At 62.7% G+C, this 14,282-nt stretch overlaps 1 protein-coding gene across 3 annotated transcripts in view; it reads left to right on the top strand.

Moving 5' to 3' along the window:
- The first annotated feature begins 353 nt into the window (after positions 1 to 353).
- Positions 354 to 14,282, top strand: part of RXRA (retinoid X receptor alpha) — a 32,699-nt gene continuing 18,770 nt past the window's right edge. The window contains exons 1-3 of one of the 3 annotated variants that reach the window (XM_017513086.2): positions 354 to 604; positions 6,595 to 6,745; positions 7,377 to 7,556. In XM_017513086.2, coding sequence (XP_017368575.1) covers positions 407 to 604; positions 6,595 to 6,745; positions 7,377 to 7,556 — 529 coding nt within the window. In that variant the 5' untranslated portion in view covers positions 354 to 406. Of the gene's footprint in view, positions 605 to 5,043; positions 5,952 to 6,098; positions 6,289 to 6,594; positions 6,746 to 7,376; positions 7,557 to 14,282 lie in introns of those variants that run through there. The other 2 variants (XM_017513088.1, XM_037732981.1) reach the window with 2 other exon arrangements.

Below are 14,282 nucleotides of genomic sequence, written 5' to 3'. Positions count from 1 at the left end.
GGGCACACTCACAGCGGGCTCTTCCCGCATCTGCTGCAGGCCCAGCCTAAAGCTGGGTTCTGGCACAGGGCAGTGCCTTGGAGGGGTCCTCCGGGACCCCTTCAACACAGGAGGGGCTTGTTGAAGCCGAGTTGCTCGGGAGCCCGTGCTGCAGGTCCTCTGGCACAGGGCAGTGCCTTGGAGGGGTCCCCTAGTGAGTGTACATTTGCGTTGGTGAGCTGTCAAAACCTACGGGGCTACCTTGGGGGTGCCGTGGTCTTCCCGTGGGTGTGCCCGTGGCTGGGGGAGCAGGCATGTGGTGGGTCCCAGCGTGGCCTGTGCTGACTGCCCTCCTGTGGCTTCTTGTCTTGCAGATTTCTCCACCCAGGTGAACTCGTCCCTCACCTCCCCGACAGGCCGAGGCTCCATGGCCGCCCCCTCGCTGCACCCGTCCCTGGGGCCTGGCATCGGCTCCCCAGGGCAGCTGCACTCCCCCATCAGCACCCTGAGCTCCCCCATCAATGGCATGGGCCCGCCCTTCTCCGTCATCAGTTCCCCCATGGGCCCGCACTCCATGTCGGTGCCCACCACACCCACCCTGGGCTTCAGCACTGGCAGCCCCCAGGTGAGTGTGGGGTTGGGGCAGGGGCAGGGGGTGGGGTGGGCCTGGGGTGGGGCCTGGGGCAGGGCTGTGGTTTCCCCCGCAGGGTGTCGCCTCATCTTGAGGCCTCTGGGAGGTAGGTGCTGAGATCTCCCCGCTTGATTTGGGAAACAGCCTTGGGGAGTTGCAGGCTGCAGGGGTCTGAGCCCAGGCGTGGCTGACTGCCAAGCCGGGCCTTTTGGATCATCAGCCAAGGTGCCTTGCAGCGGTCCTCTGCCCACGTGGCCCCTCCCATGCTGGAGGGCTGGGGGACTCTGTGTTTCTGTGCCGGGGGGGCTCAGCAGGGAGAGGCCTTAGCCTGCTTTCCCAAATGCCTGTGGCCACACAGCCTGGGTCCTCCCCTGAAGTCTGCTTACACTCAAGCCAAAGGGCCCCCAGGGAAGGCATGTTCAGGCTCAAGGCAGCTATGTCCCTCGCCAGGGACACCGGGCCTCCCGGGCCTTGGACCTGCAGTGGCTGGTGTGGCAGCGGTGCTCTGTGGTCTTGGCTCCACGTGGCTCTGTGGGTGCCTGGCCATCTGTGGGGCTTGGGGACCTTTTCCACAGTTGGGGTTTGCTCAGTTGCTTCTCCAGCTCAGCCTGGCCCTTTGGGCTGTTTCTGGATCAGGAAGGGCTGGTGCTGGCAGAGCCTGGCACAGTCCAGGTCTTGTCTTGTGGAACTTGGGGACCCCTCCTCCCTGGGGGAAGATACCCCAGTGTCTCTCGTGGAGTCGTCCCTAGCCCTGGGATCTCCTGTCTGTGAGGATGGAGGGCGAGGCTGGGCCTCCTCCCCTGGCCCCCCTCCCCTGGCCCCCAGTGATTGCTTGTGGATTTCCACCAGGCCCTCCCTCTCCAGGGGCTCCATCTGCCCTGCCCCAAATGGGGGGTTCTCCTTCCACTCTGGAATTTCTATGTTTGGGTTTAGCCCTTTGTCTAGCAGCTGAAGGCTCCATGGCAGAGTTTCGGTGCCATCTCAGGACAGCCCACCAGGGTGGGACTCGTCCTAGTAGCTTCTCTGCCCACAATCACACAGCTGACAGCGCCAGATGTGCCCTGTGGACTCCCAAGCCCTCTGCTGCCCCGCCTCAGTTTACCTAGGTCAGGCACTAGGCCCAAGGGATTACACGTGAGGGGGCCAGGAGGCAGCAGGTGGACATCTAGCCCTAAGCACCCATGCCACCTCCTGGACAGCTGAGGACTGCACCTGGTCCAGGCCTGCTGTGGTTGGGGTCTGGAGCCGGCCCACTGCCCATCTACCTGGCCCGTTTAGAGCTGGCCGTGGCCTCCTGAGCCCCTTTCCCCTGCAGAATCTTGCTGGCTTTCTGGGCCAACGCCATCAAAGTCCCTCTGCTCTGTGGGACGTATGCGGAAGAGCTGGGGTCCCTGCTTCGTGTCCCCCTCACCTCACCTGACCTTCCAAAAGCAGCCAGGAGGCCCAAGGTGCTGGCACAAGGGAGGCCTGGTTATGTCATTTTTAGCACCCCGGCCCTGCCCCTGCTGGCAGCACGGTGCCCTGTGGCGAGAGGGCGATGAAGACTTGGCTTCTGCTGTCCCTTGGCTCGCTGGCCAGCACCTGTGGGGTCCTCCCAGGCCTGTCGCCTGCCCCGGACACCCAGGAATCTAGTGCACAGTTGGTGCTCCCAGAAACCCAGGGGCGCCTGGTGCCCTCAGCACTGTTTGGCCCTTCTGGGGGAAGGGATGGGCTGCTCTCTGTTTTCTCCTGTGCAGCCAGGCCTCCGGCACACAGGAGGGGCTTGTTGAAGCCGAGTTGCTCTGGAGCCCGTGCTGCAGACCCCTTGACACTGGCGAGGGCCCCAGTGGGGGGCGGGTGAGGAGCCGACGCGGGCTGCCCCAGACGCCCCTGCCTGGCCGCTGCTGGCATCGGTCTGCTGGTCTCACCCGAAGTCAGTTTCCCTCGGTCTGAGGCCCATGCTTGACTTGGCACTGGTTCCCCAGAACCCATAGTTCCTTCCCCGGGGGCTAAGCCCAGCGTCAGGACCTCAGCAGTTTGTCTTGGAAAGCTGGGGTTCCTTGCATTTATGGGTGTGTGAGTAGGTTTTCAGGGGGGATGTGCCCCCACTCCCGGCCCCAGAACCACAACTGCAGAGTCAGAGTTGCTGGAGCCACAGAGGTGCTCTGACTTCTGCTGCTGTTGAGGAGGGCCAGGCACTCTGCCAGGCGCGGCCTTCTGCCTGCTCCAGTCCATGGCCAGGAAGGGCCTTCCACGTGGCCGCGTCCAGGCCACTTGACCCCTCCTGGCGTGGGAATAGGCGTTTGGGGGTGCTCGGGTAAAGCGGGGCCAGACTGCAGCTGCCTGGCCCCTGAGCCATCCCAAGTCCCCTCTGTGGTTTGGGGGGAACGTTCCCCACAGTGGCCCAGAGCCTGCCTGGCTGCAGCTGGCTCACTTGCACGTGTCACAGGTATTGGGGGAGTGAGTTGGCGCCAGCTTTCACGTAGAACACTTCCGAGTGCCCAGCGTGGTGCTGGACGTGCTCTCAAGGCCTCTGAGCTCCAGCAAAGCCTCCTGGCGGGAGGGCCTGCACGGGGCCTGTGGGGCTGTGATGTGTGCACGGAGGCTGGGTTGGCTTCACGGTGTTGGAAGCAGGGTGGCACCGGCGCCGGGCACCTGCCTGCCAGGGACTGAGGTCAGAGGGGAGCATGGAGAGGAGCTGGTTTGCTCCTGCCTTGGTGGACGGATGAGCCCCAGCAAGGCCGAGGGGTCTGCTCCTGGCCCAGAGTGGGCCTTCCCAGGTCGGGACTGGTGAGGGACCCTGCAGGGGCTCAGGAAGGAAGGGTGTGGTGGGTGTGGGGAGAGAGCCGAGAGATGGGCAGGAGACCTGGGTGTGGCATCGAGGCGGTGGGAACTGAAATGAGAGCCAAGGATCTGAAAGGGGAAATGGGGCAGCCCGCACCCTGGCCACGCACGGGGTCCTGATGCTCCAGCAAAGCACCGATGGCCGCCTGGCTTTCTGGGAGCCGGAGCAGGGGGTTCGGGAGGAGACCCTGGATAGCTGCGGTGCACTGCGGGAGGGACAGAGCAACGCAGGCCCTGGGGTGGCCCTGTGTTGCGCTCCTGGGGCTGTGAGCCAGCCCGAGGCCCAGCAGCCCTGGCTGGAAGGGCGGAGGAAGGCGCGCCTGGCCTCCTTGTCCCGGCACAGCCTCACCTCTGCAGCCTGGACCATCCTCTGGGTGAGCCCAGAGAAGCAAAGTGGGTATCTCCAGGGCCTGCAGCAAAATGGGCACCCCAGCCTGGCCTCCATGCCACTCCAGACATGCAGGGGCTCCCAGGCCCTGGGCTTACTGGGCTAGCCAGAGCCTGTGATCTGACTGAGGTCGGGGCAGCCAGGGATGCACTCTGAGTTCAGCCTGGGAGCTGGCTTGGCCACAACACTGAGGGGGGAGTGACCGTCTGCCATTCCATGCTGCCCGGAGCCCTTTCCCAGCCAGGGATGCTCTGGCGCTCCCTCAGTTTACCCAGGGCAGGGGCAAGGCCCAAGGGACTGCACGTGGGGGGCGGGAGGCAGCAGGTGGACACCTATGTACCTGGGGTGGCTTGGGGAAGCCTGGAAAGAGGACATCTGTGAGTTCCTCTCCTTGGGCCTGCAGTCATGGCCTGTGCTCTCCAGCCTCTGGCCCAGGGCCTCCTGCTCACACGCCTCGGTGCCTCTCCAGGGTGAGGGCACAAAGCGAGGTGTCTGACACTTCCTGCTTGTGGGCACTTTTGCTGCCCCCGTTTGGACCTCACCCTCGCCCCTGGCTGTTCCAAATTCTTTCCTTTTTTCAAACAAGCCATTTGCTTCCCCAGCTCTGAACACTGGCCTGGGAGGCCCACTGCCCGGGACACCCCTTTTTTCCTCCCAGGCCCTGGCCCGTCTCCACTGCAGCCACCGGCCACCCTGTAAGGCAGCGAGTTGCCTGCGAACTCTGCCCTGAGCAACTCAGTTACCCTCGCATCGGTGCTCAGAGGCCCTGGCCGGGCGCGGTGGCTCACGCCTGTAATCTCAGCACTTTGGGAGGCTGAGGCGGGAGGATTGCTTGAGCTCAGGAGTTGTAGACAGGCCTGGGCAACATAGTGAGACCCCATCACTACAAACAAACAAACAAAAATTAGCTGAGTGTGGTGGCATGAACCTGGAATCCAGCTACTGAAGAGTCTGAAGCAGGACGATGGATTGGGTACAGAATTTCGAGGCTGCGAGGACTGATTGTGCCACTACTCCAGCCTGGGCAGCAGAGTGAGACCCTGTTTTAGGGAAAAAAAGAAAAAAATTAGGCACTAACATCATTCCAGTGCTGCAGACGAGGAGGCAGGTCACAGTGATGAAATAATTTTCCCAAAGTCACGTGAGAACGGAGGAGGCTGAACCCAGAGCCAGGGGTCCGTGTCTGGGGCCTCCTCAGTGCCTTTAGCGAGGCAGTGACTAGACCATGAGCCTTGGAGGGCTGGGCAGGGCCTTGTCTCCTGGTGCCTCCCAGAACCCAGCACGGGGCAGGGCCGGCTGGGCACTGAGTCTGGGCAAGCTCCGTCCCTCTCGGGGTTTCACTTGCCCCTTTTGCAGCGTGTGGGGACCATGTGTGACCTGGGCCAGCCCCTGACCTCCCTGAGCTGCAGCCTCCGCATCTGGGGCCCCTGGGGTTTTCCATGCAGGGAGTTGTGAGTGTGTGTGCAAAGCTCGGGCACCGTGGCACTCAGCAAACGCTGGGGGCATTCTTTTGCCCTTCAGTTTCCTCCCTTCTCTGAGAAGCGCACCTGGTGCCCACGAACGTGAGCACTGGGCATTTGGCCAGTCACAGAGTGGCCACCTGGTTCTCCACACACCTTCTGGCACCCCCACTGTGCTGCGTTGTCACGGAGGGCCTCCTGGCTTCCTTCAGCCCACCTGAGGCCCACAGGGACCAAGCATCCTTGCAAAGCCTTGCAGCCCACCTGGGCAGACTGAAGAAGAACCTAGAAGCCTGAACAGGCTGGGGCTGGAAGAATCATTCCAGGCGCCGGGGCCCCTGTGAAAGGAGGCTTTCGGGTGGTTTCTGCTTTGCTTGCATTGAGCTTCAAACTCTTCCTGTCCCGTGAGAAGGGGGGATGGGATTTGGAGGCCTGAGGAAGGAAGGAGGGGAGCTTCCTGCGCACAGGCGGCGGCAGGGGTTTGCAGAAGTGGAGGCTGGGGGCTGGGGACCGCCTGGCTGAGTGCTCGCCGCCCTGCACAGCGGGCTGGCGGGCAGGATGCATCGGGAAGCGCCTGTGGGTCCCCTGCGCTGACTGCAGAGCTGGGTGGAGGCAGCGGAAGCAAAACTGCTGTGTCACTGCACGCGGCAGCTGTTGCCAGGGTGACCGGGTGAGTTTCCCACGCTTGCCCGGGCAGCAGTGTGCGGCCCGACGGGTGGGGTGGAGGGGTATGAGGAGAGGCCAGCAGTGTCGCGCCACCTGATGCCCGGGGGTGTGGCGTGATCCCCTCTCCTGTCACGTGACCAGAGCCCCCGTCCTGCGGTGTTGTGGGGTACATGTGTGGTTCTGGGGGGTCCCCAACCCTCCTCCATTCTGGGGACGGGGCCTCGGCGTCCTCATCTGTGGCTTGGGACCCCCCCGAGTGCCTGCCTTGTGGAGCATCCCGGAGCACTCAGCAGGGCTGGGCACTGCCAGGAGCTCAGTCATGAGAGGCAGCTCTCATTTAGGTGGGCAGTGGGCAGGGGGTGCTAGTAGGCAGCGTGTGTGTTGTGGGGGTGTCGGGGTCCTTTTCCACAGAGGCCTTGGGTCTGCTGTGCGCTTGTCCTGAGGTTGTCACAGCGTCTGCTAACCTGGCCGAGCACGCACAGCGGCCCTGCTGCTCCTGGGCAGTGTGGCGGATGGGGGCACAGCCCTGTCTAGCCTCGGTGCCTGTGTGAAGTGGGGGTATGCTGCACCATCCTTGCTGCAGGGCTGTGGGGGACGTGGGAGGAACCTGGTGTGTACCCCGCTGACCACTGTGGTTGCCCCCGCAGCTCAGCTCACCCATGAACCCCGTCAGCAGCAGCGAGGACATCAAGCCTCCCCTGGGCCTCAATGGCGTCCTCAAGGTCCCCGCCCACCCCTCAGGAAACATGGCATCCTTCACCAAGCACATCTGCGCCATCTGTGGGGACCGCTCCTCAGGTACGGCTGCTTTGGGAGCTGGGGGCCCGTGGGACAGTGCTGTCAGGCCACTGCAGGGTCCGGAGGCCTCCCCAACTCGCCCTCCTGTGGGCCAGGCAGGACCCCCAGATCAGGGTGCAGGGAGGTAGGTGCCTGGGCCATGTCCCAGTCATCCCACTGAGCTCCCTTCCAAAGTTCTCACATCTGTGGGACAGCGAGTGTTGGGTCGGCTGGGGCACAGGGCGGACCGAGGCTTCCAGAGAGGAGGCGGCTGCTGACGGCAAGGTCAGCATGGGGGCAGGCAGCGCTGCGCCTCCTCCCTTGGCTGGGTCTGGGCAAGGGGCTTATGCTGTGCCACTGACCCCCAACAGCCTGAGCGGGAAGCAGGATGCCCTCTTCCGGGCCGCACAGAGCAGCGGACTTTCCAGGGTCCCTGTCCCTGGGGGCCTGGGATTTGTCCCTGCCCCACTCCCGAGCTGTCCTCGGAGGAGCAGAGAGGGCAAGGCTGGGGCCCAGTCTGAGCCCAAGTAGGGGTCTGGAGACCAGCAGGCCCCTTCCCAAGGCCTGGCCAGCCAGCTGGCAGTGGGGGGGTGGGTTCCCCGCGGCTCGCTGGCTGCTCCCCAGCCCCGCCCTGTCCCCCCGCCCCCTGCAGGCAAGCACTACGGCGTGTACAGCTGTGAGGGCTGCAAGGGCTTCTTCAAGCGGACGGTGCGCAAGGACCTGACCTACACCTGCCGTGACAACAAGGACTGCCTGATTGACAAGCGGCAGCGGAACCGGTGCCAGTACTGCCGCTACCAGAAGTGCCTGGCCATGGGCATGAAGCGGGAAGGTAGGCCGCGGCGGGGCACGGGCAGGTGTTGGGCAAATGGGGGCCCGGGCTCCCCACGTGGACGCCCAAGATGGACGACGGAGTGAGCATCCCAGACAGAAACTCAGCAAGGCCTAGGGAGGAGTGGGGGCGGGGCCCTGGGTCCTGGTTTGCATGCACGTTTGGGGGTGTGCCTCGATTCCTCCCATCAGGTCCTGTGTCCTGGGCCTTATGGGGTGGGAGGTGCTGTCTTGGGTGAAGGTCTGCTGACCTGTCCCTGTCCCAGCTCTGCAGGACACCCTCCCTCTGTCCTCTGCTGTGCTGCTCCCACAGCCCCACATGTATGTGGTTGATGTGTCTTCCTTCCCGCCAGCCCCCGGGGGGGTCCCCAGGCAGGGTCCAAGCCACTGTCTCACACCAGGGATGTCCTGAGTGGGGACCTGGTGCTGCCGTTTCATTTCACCTTCTTCTGTGTGACCGTCTCAGCCTTAGGGGTCCTTGTTGAGAAGCCACAGCCTCTGCTAAGCCTTGTGCCCCTGTAGGGCTTCCTCTTTGGGCCTTGGGTCTAAAGTGGCATCCGGGCTGGCATTGGGTCTTGTGCGCGCAGCAGAGCTGCCTTCTGGGGCTGGTGTGGCCGTGCCCAGGGTTGCCAGTCAGGCCTTTCTGATGGGGAGGATGTTTCATGGAGGGCTGGCGTTTGGTCAGGCCCACCGTTGGCTGTGCAGGTTGGGAAACCGAGGCCAGAGGGTTTCAGTCTTGCTCAGGGTCACATGCCATCCAGACCTTGTTGCTTTCACCAGAGGGCAGAGGAGCGTGGGCCCATTCTGCAGAGGTGTGGGCCCAGCCTGGTTCTTCCAGGTGCCTGTGGTGGCAGGTATAGCTTTATCCCTGGAAGATGAAAACTGGGACGGGGCAGGCATGGTGGGCAGCGGCTAGGGCCACTGTGCCAGGTGTGGAGACGGTCCTGTTCTGGGGTAGAGAGGCCCAAGGCATAGCTGGAGCCAGGGAGAAGGCCTCCGCATGCAGCCTGAGCCTGGCTTACCTGGCGAGGATGCCACAGCACAGAGAGCTTGGTTGAGTTGAGACCACGCTCAGCAACGCCAGGCCTGGGCGTACAGCAGTGAGCTGGCTGTCCTTTGAAAGTGATTAGCAGATGACCAGAGGGGCCCCAGAGTACAGTCAGTGCAGGCTGAGGGGAAGTCGGGTGCTGTGGCAGCCGAGGGGAGGCACCTGACTCTGCCTCGGGTACCTGGCGGGACTTAGGCAGGCAGGAGGGCTGTCCCAGTTGATGCCTGAGGAATGGAAAGGTGTCCACAAGCCTGGCTGCAGGGAGCAGCGTCTGTGCAGTCTGAGACTGTCATCACAGCTGCCCTCCGAGGTCGGGGATGGCCTTTCAGTGTGGTGTGGCGTGTCTGTGGTGTATGGGTGTGGGTGTGGTGTGCGTCTCTGTGTATGGTGTGTGTCTGTGTGTTGTGGCATGTCTTTGTGTGTGCTGTGGCATGTCTTTGTGTGTGTGGTGTGTCTGTGTGGTGTGACGTGTGTGTGTGTGTCCGTGTGTGTTTGTGCATAGTTTATGCGCACGTGTGTGTGCATGGTTCTCAGGTTCTGATGCCCTGCGCTCATCGGAAGCCCTCTCCAGGCTGCACTGACTGCTTCCTAAAGCCCCACAGCCTAGTCATCTGTGTGGTTGGGATCATCAGACTCCTGCTGCCTGGGTCCCCCAAAGTGTGAGGCCAACACCCCATCCCATCCCAGTAGAACTGTGCAATGTTGGGGCTGGGGGGACCTGGAGTCACCTGGTCTGACCCTTCCTCTGGTGCCCATCGGTGACTGGGTCCTGTTACGAGCATGCCATGTGGGGGGCACCCTGGACACCCCCTTCCTGATCCCCACACATGGTCTCACTCACCCCATAACTCTGAGATAGAAAAATGGGGCGCAGAGAGGTGAGCCGTGGGGAGGTCCCAGGGCCAGCAGCAGGCATGGCCCGTTTCTGGCCACACGTGGTGTGGCATGTCTGTATGTGCCGGTGGAGGCGTCTGGTGCTTCTGGTCCTTCCTCTTGGCAGCGCACAGCCCTGGAGACCAGACTTACGGGCCGTGAGAGAAACAGCTGCTGCTGTCAAGGGACCCCCTCCCCTTTGCCTCCAGCAGGATTCTGTGTCGTGAACATGCATTCAGAACGCTGCCGAGCGCTCTCGCCCCAAACACAGCTGCAGAACTCAGCCTTGGCATGAAGGGTGCCTCTGCGTGGGCGGAGGGGGGGTGAGGCCCCCGTGCCAAATGTGCCCTGCTGCCAACGCCTCTCCTTGGGCACAGGGAAGTCTCTTATCTCCCCACCCTGGCTGTGTGGGCTGCACAGGAGCCTGTGGAGCTCCTTACCCTTGGGCAGTGTGATGGGGCCTCAGGTGCAGCCTAGGCACTCGCCCTGCAGGGACCCCACATGGGATCGGTGGCTGGGAGGGCTTGGGAGGCACCCTCCTCTCCCGCCTGCGTCTGGGTGCTGGACAAGACCCCTTGGCTCCAGATGAGTCCTGAAATGGAGAGCGCTTCACTCTCTCCTCTTGGGGCAAAGGACTGCAAGGTGGGCTCCCTGGCAGTGGAGGGCACGGCTGTGGGCTGCATGCGTGGGGCATGGCAGTAGCCCTGGGGAAAGCTATGGGGCCAGATTGGCCAACGCTAGGTGCCCGTGGCCCAAAGTGTGCATACAAGCTGTCTGCCTTCTCCCAGATCCCTTCCATCCTGCAGGATGGGTGCTGTCGGCACCACTCGGGGGGCTGAGCCCACCTAAGTGTTAGGCCCCTGGCAGGCTGCCACGCTGACTGGCCTTGAAGCCATGTGGCCCCTTGGCCTGGTTTGTGATCACACCCCTAGAAACTGAGGCTGATGCTGAGGTGTCGGGTCCCATTGCAGTGCTGCAAGGGAGTCGCCTGGGGTGGGTCCCAGGGCTGGCTGAAGGCAGGATGGCCCAGGTGCCTCTTGCAGTGACTCTGCCTCCAGCAAGGGCCCACTGTGGCTCTGGGGCAGGTGGGATCCCTACCCCTATGCTGAGGATGCCACAGGCTGATAGCATCTCGGGTTGGGCAATGGGGCCTGCATTCGCAGGCAGCCGCCAGGAGGGACTTGTTCTGCTGCATTCCCGGACCAGGGTGGGCAGAGGCTGGGGGACTAGTGTGATGGGTGTTGGCCCTCTGCCAAGCTGAGCTGGGCCTGTTTGCTGAAGCCGGGGGTGGCAGGGCTTCGGGGCCTGTAGGCACATGTGGTCTCATGGGGAAGGCAGGCCTTACCCTTGGGGGTTCCCAGTCTGATGGGAGAGGCCTGGCTTCCACTTGGCGGGGGACACTGGCCCAGATTAGAGGGGACAGTGCCTACCCCCCACTCTGCTTCCTCTTCCCCCAGGAAGGCTGCTCCCCATTTCCTTCCTGCCTGCCTTTGCTTCCTGTGCCCACCCCCCAGCTCGGAAGGACTGGGTGCAGAAACAGCAGTGTCTGGCATGTGCATGTGTGTGTGCATGTGTGTGTGAGTGCATGTGTGTGTGTGTGCACTGCAGGGACACAGCTGAACCACATGTCTCTGATGGGGAGGGAGCCCCGGCTGTGTGTGCATGTGAGTGCATGTGTGTGTGCATGTGTGTGAGTGCATGTGTGCACATGTGAATAGTGCATATGTGTGCATGTATGAGTGCACGTGTGCGCACATGTGTGTGCACATGTGTAAGTGCACGTGTGTGCATGTGGTGCATGTTTGCACATGTGATGCATTTGTGCATTTGTGCACCTGAGTGCATGTGCGTGGTGCATGTGTGCACGTGTGTGTGCATGTATGTGCGTGTGTGCACAAATGCACATGGTGCATGTGTGTGAGTGCATGTGTGCACGTGTGTGTGCCTGTGTGTGAGTGCACGTGTGTGTGCATGTGTGTGCACGTGTGTGAGCGCATTGCAGTGACACGACTGACTCATGTCTCTGTGGTGGGGAAGGAGCCCTGGCTGGGTGTGCACATGTGAGTGCATTGCAGGAACATGGCTGACCCACGTGTGTGTGCACGTGTGTGAGTGCAGTGCAGCGACATGGCTGACCCACGTGTGTGTGCACATGTGTGGAGTGCACTGCAGTGACACGGCTGACTCATGTCTCTGTGGTGGGGAGGGAGCCCTGGCTGGGTGTGCACATGTGAGTGCATTGCAGGAACATGGCTGACCCACGTGTGTGTGCACATGTGTGTGAGTGCAGTGCAGCGACACGGCTGACCCACGTGTGTGTGCACGTGTGGAGTGCACTGCAGTGACACGGCTGACTCTTCATGTGCGTGCCTATGTGTGGGAGCGTACTGCAGTGACACGGTTGACTACACGTCTCTGTGGTGGGGCAGGATTCCCGACTAGGTGTGCACATGTGTGTGAATGCACTGCAGGGACATGGCTGACCCCACATGTTTCTGTGGTGGGGAGGGAGCCCCGGCTGGGCTCAGGTGTGGCCCTCTTGCCATCTGGCCTGACACTGGGCAAGTGACCTTGCCTCGCCAGGTCCACAGATTCCTCATCTGTGACAGGCTGGGGGCATCAGGAAGACCCCTGTGAGCTTGGGGACAGAGCATGGCAGATGAGAGCACTGTGCGTGGGTGGTGATGGGGTTGGAGAGCAGTGGCCGTGTGTGTGTGTGTGTGTGTGTGTATGTGTGTGTGTGTGTGGTGTGTATGTGTAGTGTGGCATGTCTCTGTGTGTGTGTGTGTGTGTCTACATAGTTTTTATGCACATATGTGTGCATGGTTCTCATGTTCTGATGCCTCGCTCTGGGCTGAAGCCTTGAGGGAAGGTACGCCACTCCCTTTAGAGACTCTAGGTGGCTGTGTGGCCTCTGGCACTGCTCTCTGGGGCTCTGTCACCCCACCCTTAAGGGGAGGCCAGAGTGGTTCGGTGGAGTTCAGTCCTGCCTGTCTTGAGCCCAGCTCTGGGCCGTGCAAAGGACAGAGAAAGGGCTCGGCCATTGCCACTACCTGAGGCAGAGGAGCCAGCAGGGCTGGGGACGCCCTTGGGCCCCGAATCGCCTGCCTTCCCCCAGACCCCTTCCCTCCTGCTTGGCCCATAGGGGCTGTGGCGGGTCAGAGATGTCCCTTGCTTCTGAGGGGCCGCTGTACCCTGAGTCCTGGGCCAGCATGTCTCCTGATGCTGGGACCGCAGTGACGCCGGGGGCAGGGGTGCCTGCGCGGGGATCCAGCCGCGGCAGTGCGGGGGTCTCAGGTCTTCCTGGGAGGACTAGGCTGCGGCGTATGAACCTCCTCTGCCTCCGAGCAGCGCTCACTCAGGCTGGAGGGTGAAGAGGCCCTGTGTTTACAGACGCCTCCCGCCCGGCCTGCGGCGCCAGCGGAACATGAGTCAAGCGTGACTTCGTCTAGAAGGTGATTGTGCTGGCAAAGCATGAGTCCCGGCCCCTCCTGCCCCCAGCCTATAAATAAAGCGATCATATTTATAATGATGCTGGGCAGAGCTGCTGGGCCTTTCACAGCTTCAAAGTGCTTCACAAAACACTCGCTAATTAATTCTCGCCTGTCCTGGCAGAGGAGGCCGGTGCCAAGGAGCCCGGTTCCAGGCGCCTGGGGAGAACTGGCAGGAAGGCCCCTCGCTCAGGGCCACCCTCGTCTGGGGCTCCCTGTGCCCTGGGGCTACCTCTGAGCAGGAGAAAATCCCTGGCACTGGGCCGGGCTGGTGTGTGGGGTGGGAGGCTCTGGTGACAGCTCTGGGCACCTCCGGGCCCCCCGTGTGCTGGCGTTTCCCCTTGGCGCCGTCCTGGGGGTGGGCGCTGTCATTCTCCTCTTACGGATGAGGAAGCCGAGGCACCGAGAGGTCGGGGACTTGCCAGGGGCCACACGGCTGCTCGGGCTGTGACAGGCTCTGGGCTCCAGGACGGCAGCTTCAGGCTGCTCACTGTCTTGAGGGCTCAGCCTTGCCCCTTTGGTGCTCAGAGTCTCAGTTTCCCCACTGGAGAGACACCAGTGCCAACTGTGTCTTGGCACTGAAACTTCAGAATTCTGTCGTTGGTGCCCATCCTTAGGGTCTCAGGGACCTGGGCCAGTGGAGGTCCCTGGCCCTGTCCCTGTCAGCTCAGATGCTGGCTGAGACCCACCTGCGTGGGTGCCTCCTGCTGGGGATTGGGGTCGACTCTATTGGCTCAGGATTCTGTACAGAGGGTCCTGTGAGTAGTGACCCCGCCCCAGACGAGCGCTGCCCACTGGAGTGCTCATGAAGTCCCATGTGGGGGCTGCCAGACCCTCAATGTCTGCCTGTCAGCCGTGCCCCCCACCCTGCGCCCACCTGCCGTCAGGTTTCTAGTAGGGCCAGGCCTGTGTGCCGACTTCGGGGCCCCCGGCTGGCTCCTCCACCTGGTTGGTGCATCTTGAAGCTGGGGCTGGGCCTCCTGGCCCTGAGTCTCTCTGTGTGGGCGGAAGTCCCTCGCTCAGGCAGCGGGCAGCGGGCCGTGCAGGAAGCTGTTGGCACAGGGTAGCTGAGAGGCGTCCACGTGGGGCTGTTACAGAGCTCTGGCTGGCGTGAAGGGAACCACACAGAGCTGGGGACCCCGGGCCTGGGGGTGTGAAGTGGGGAGGGGCTTGCAGAGCCTGGAGAGTGCTGCTCAGCAGGAGCTGTGGCTTTAGGAGGAAGTGGCGGCTGACACCATGGCAGGTAGGGGCAGGGAGGGTGCCAGAGGCGCAGATACGCTCTCCTGCCCTTGTTCCTCCTGCTGTCCCTCACGTT

The sequence above is a fragment of the Cebus imitator genome, unplaced genomic scaffold (genome assembly GCF_001604975.1).
Source record: "Cebus imitator isolate Cc_AM_T3 unplaced genomic scaffold, Cebus_imitator-1.0 Scaffold486, whole genome shotgun sequence".
NCBI lineage: Eukaryota > Metazoa > Chordata > Mammalia > Primates > Cebidae > Cebus > Cebus imitator.
This window is presented reverse-complemented; position numbering and strand designations above follow the sequence as displayed.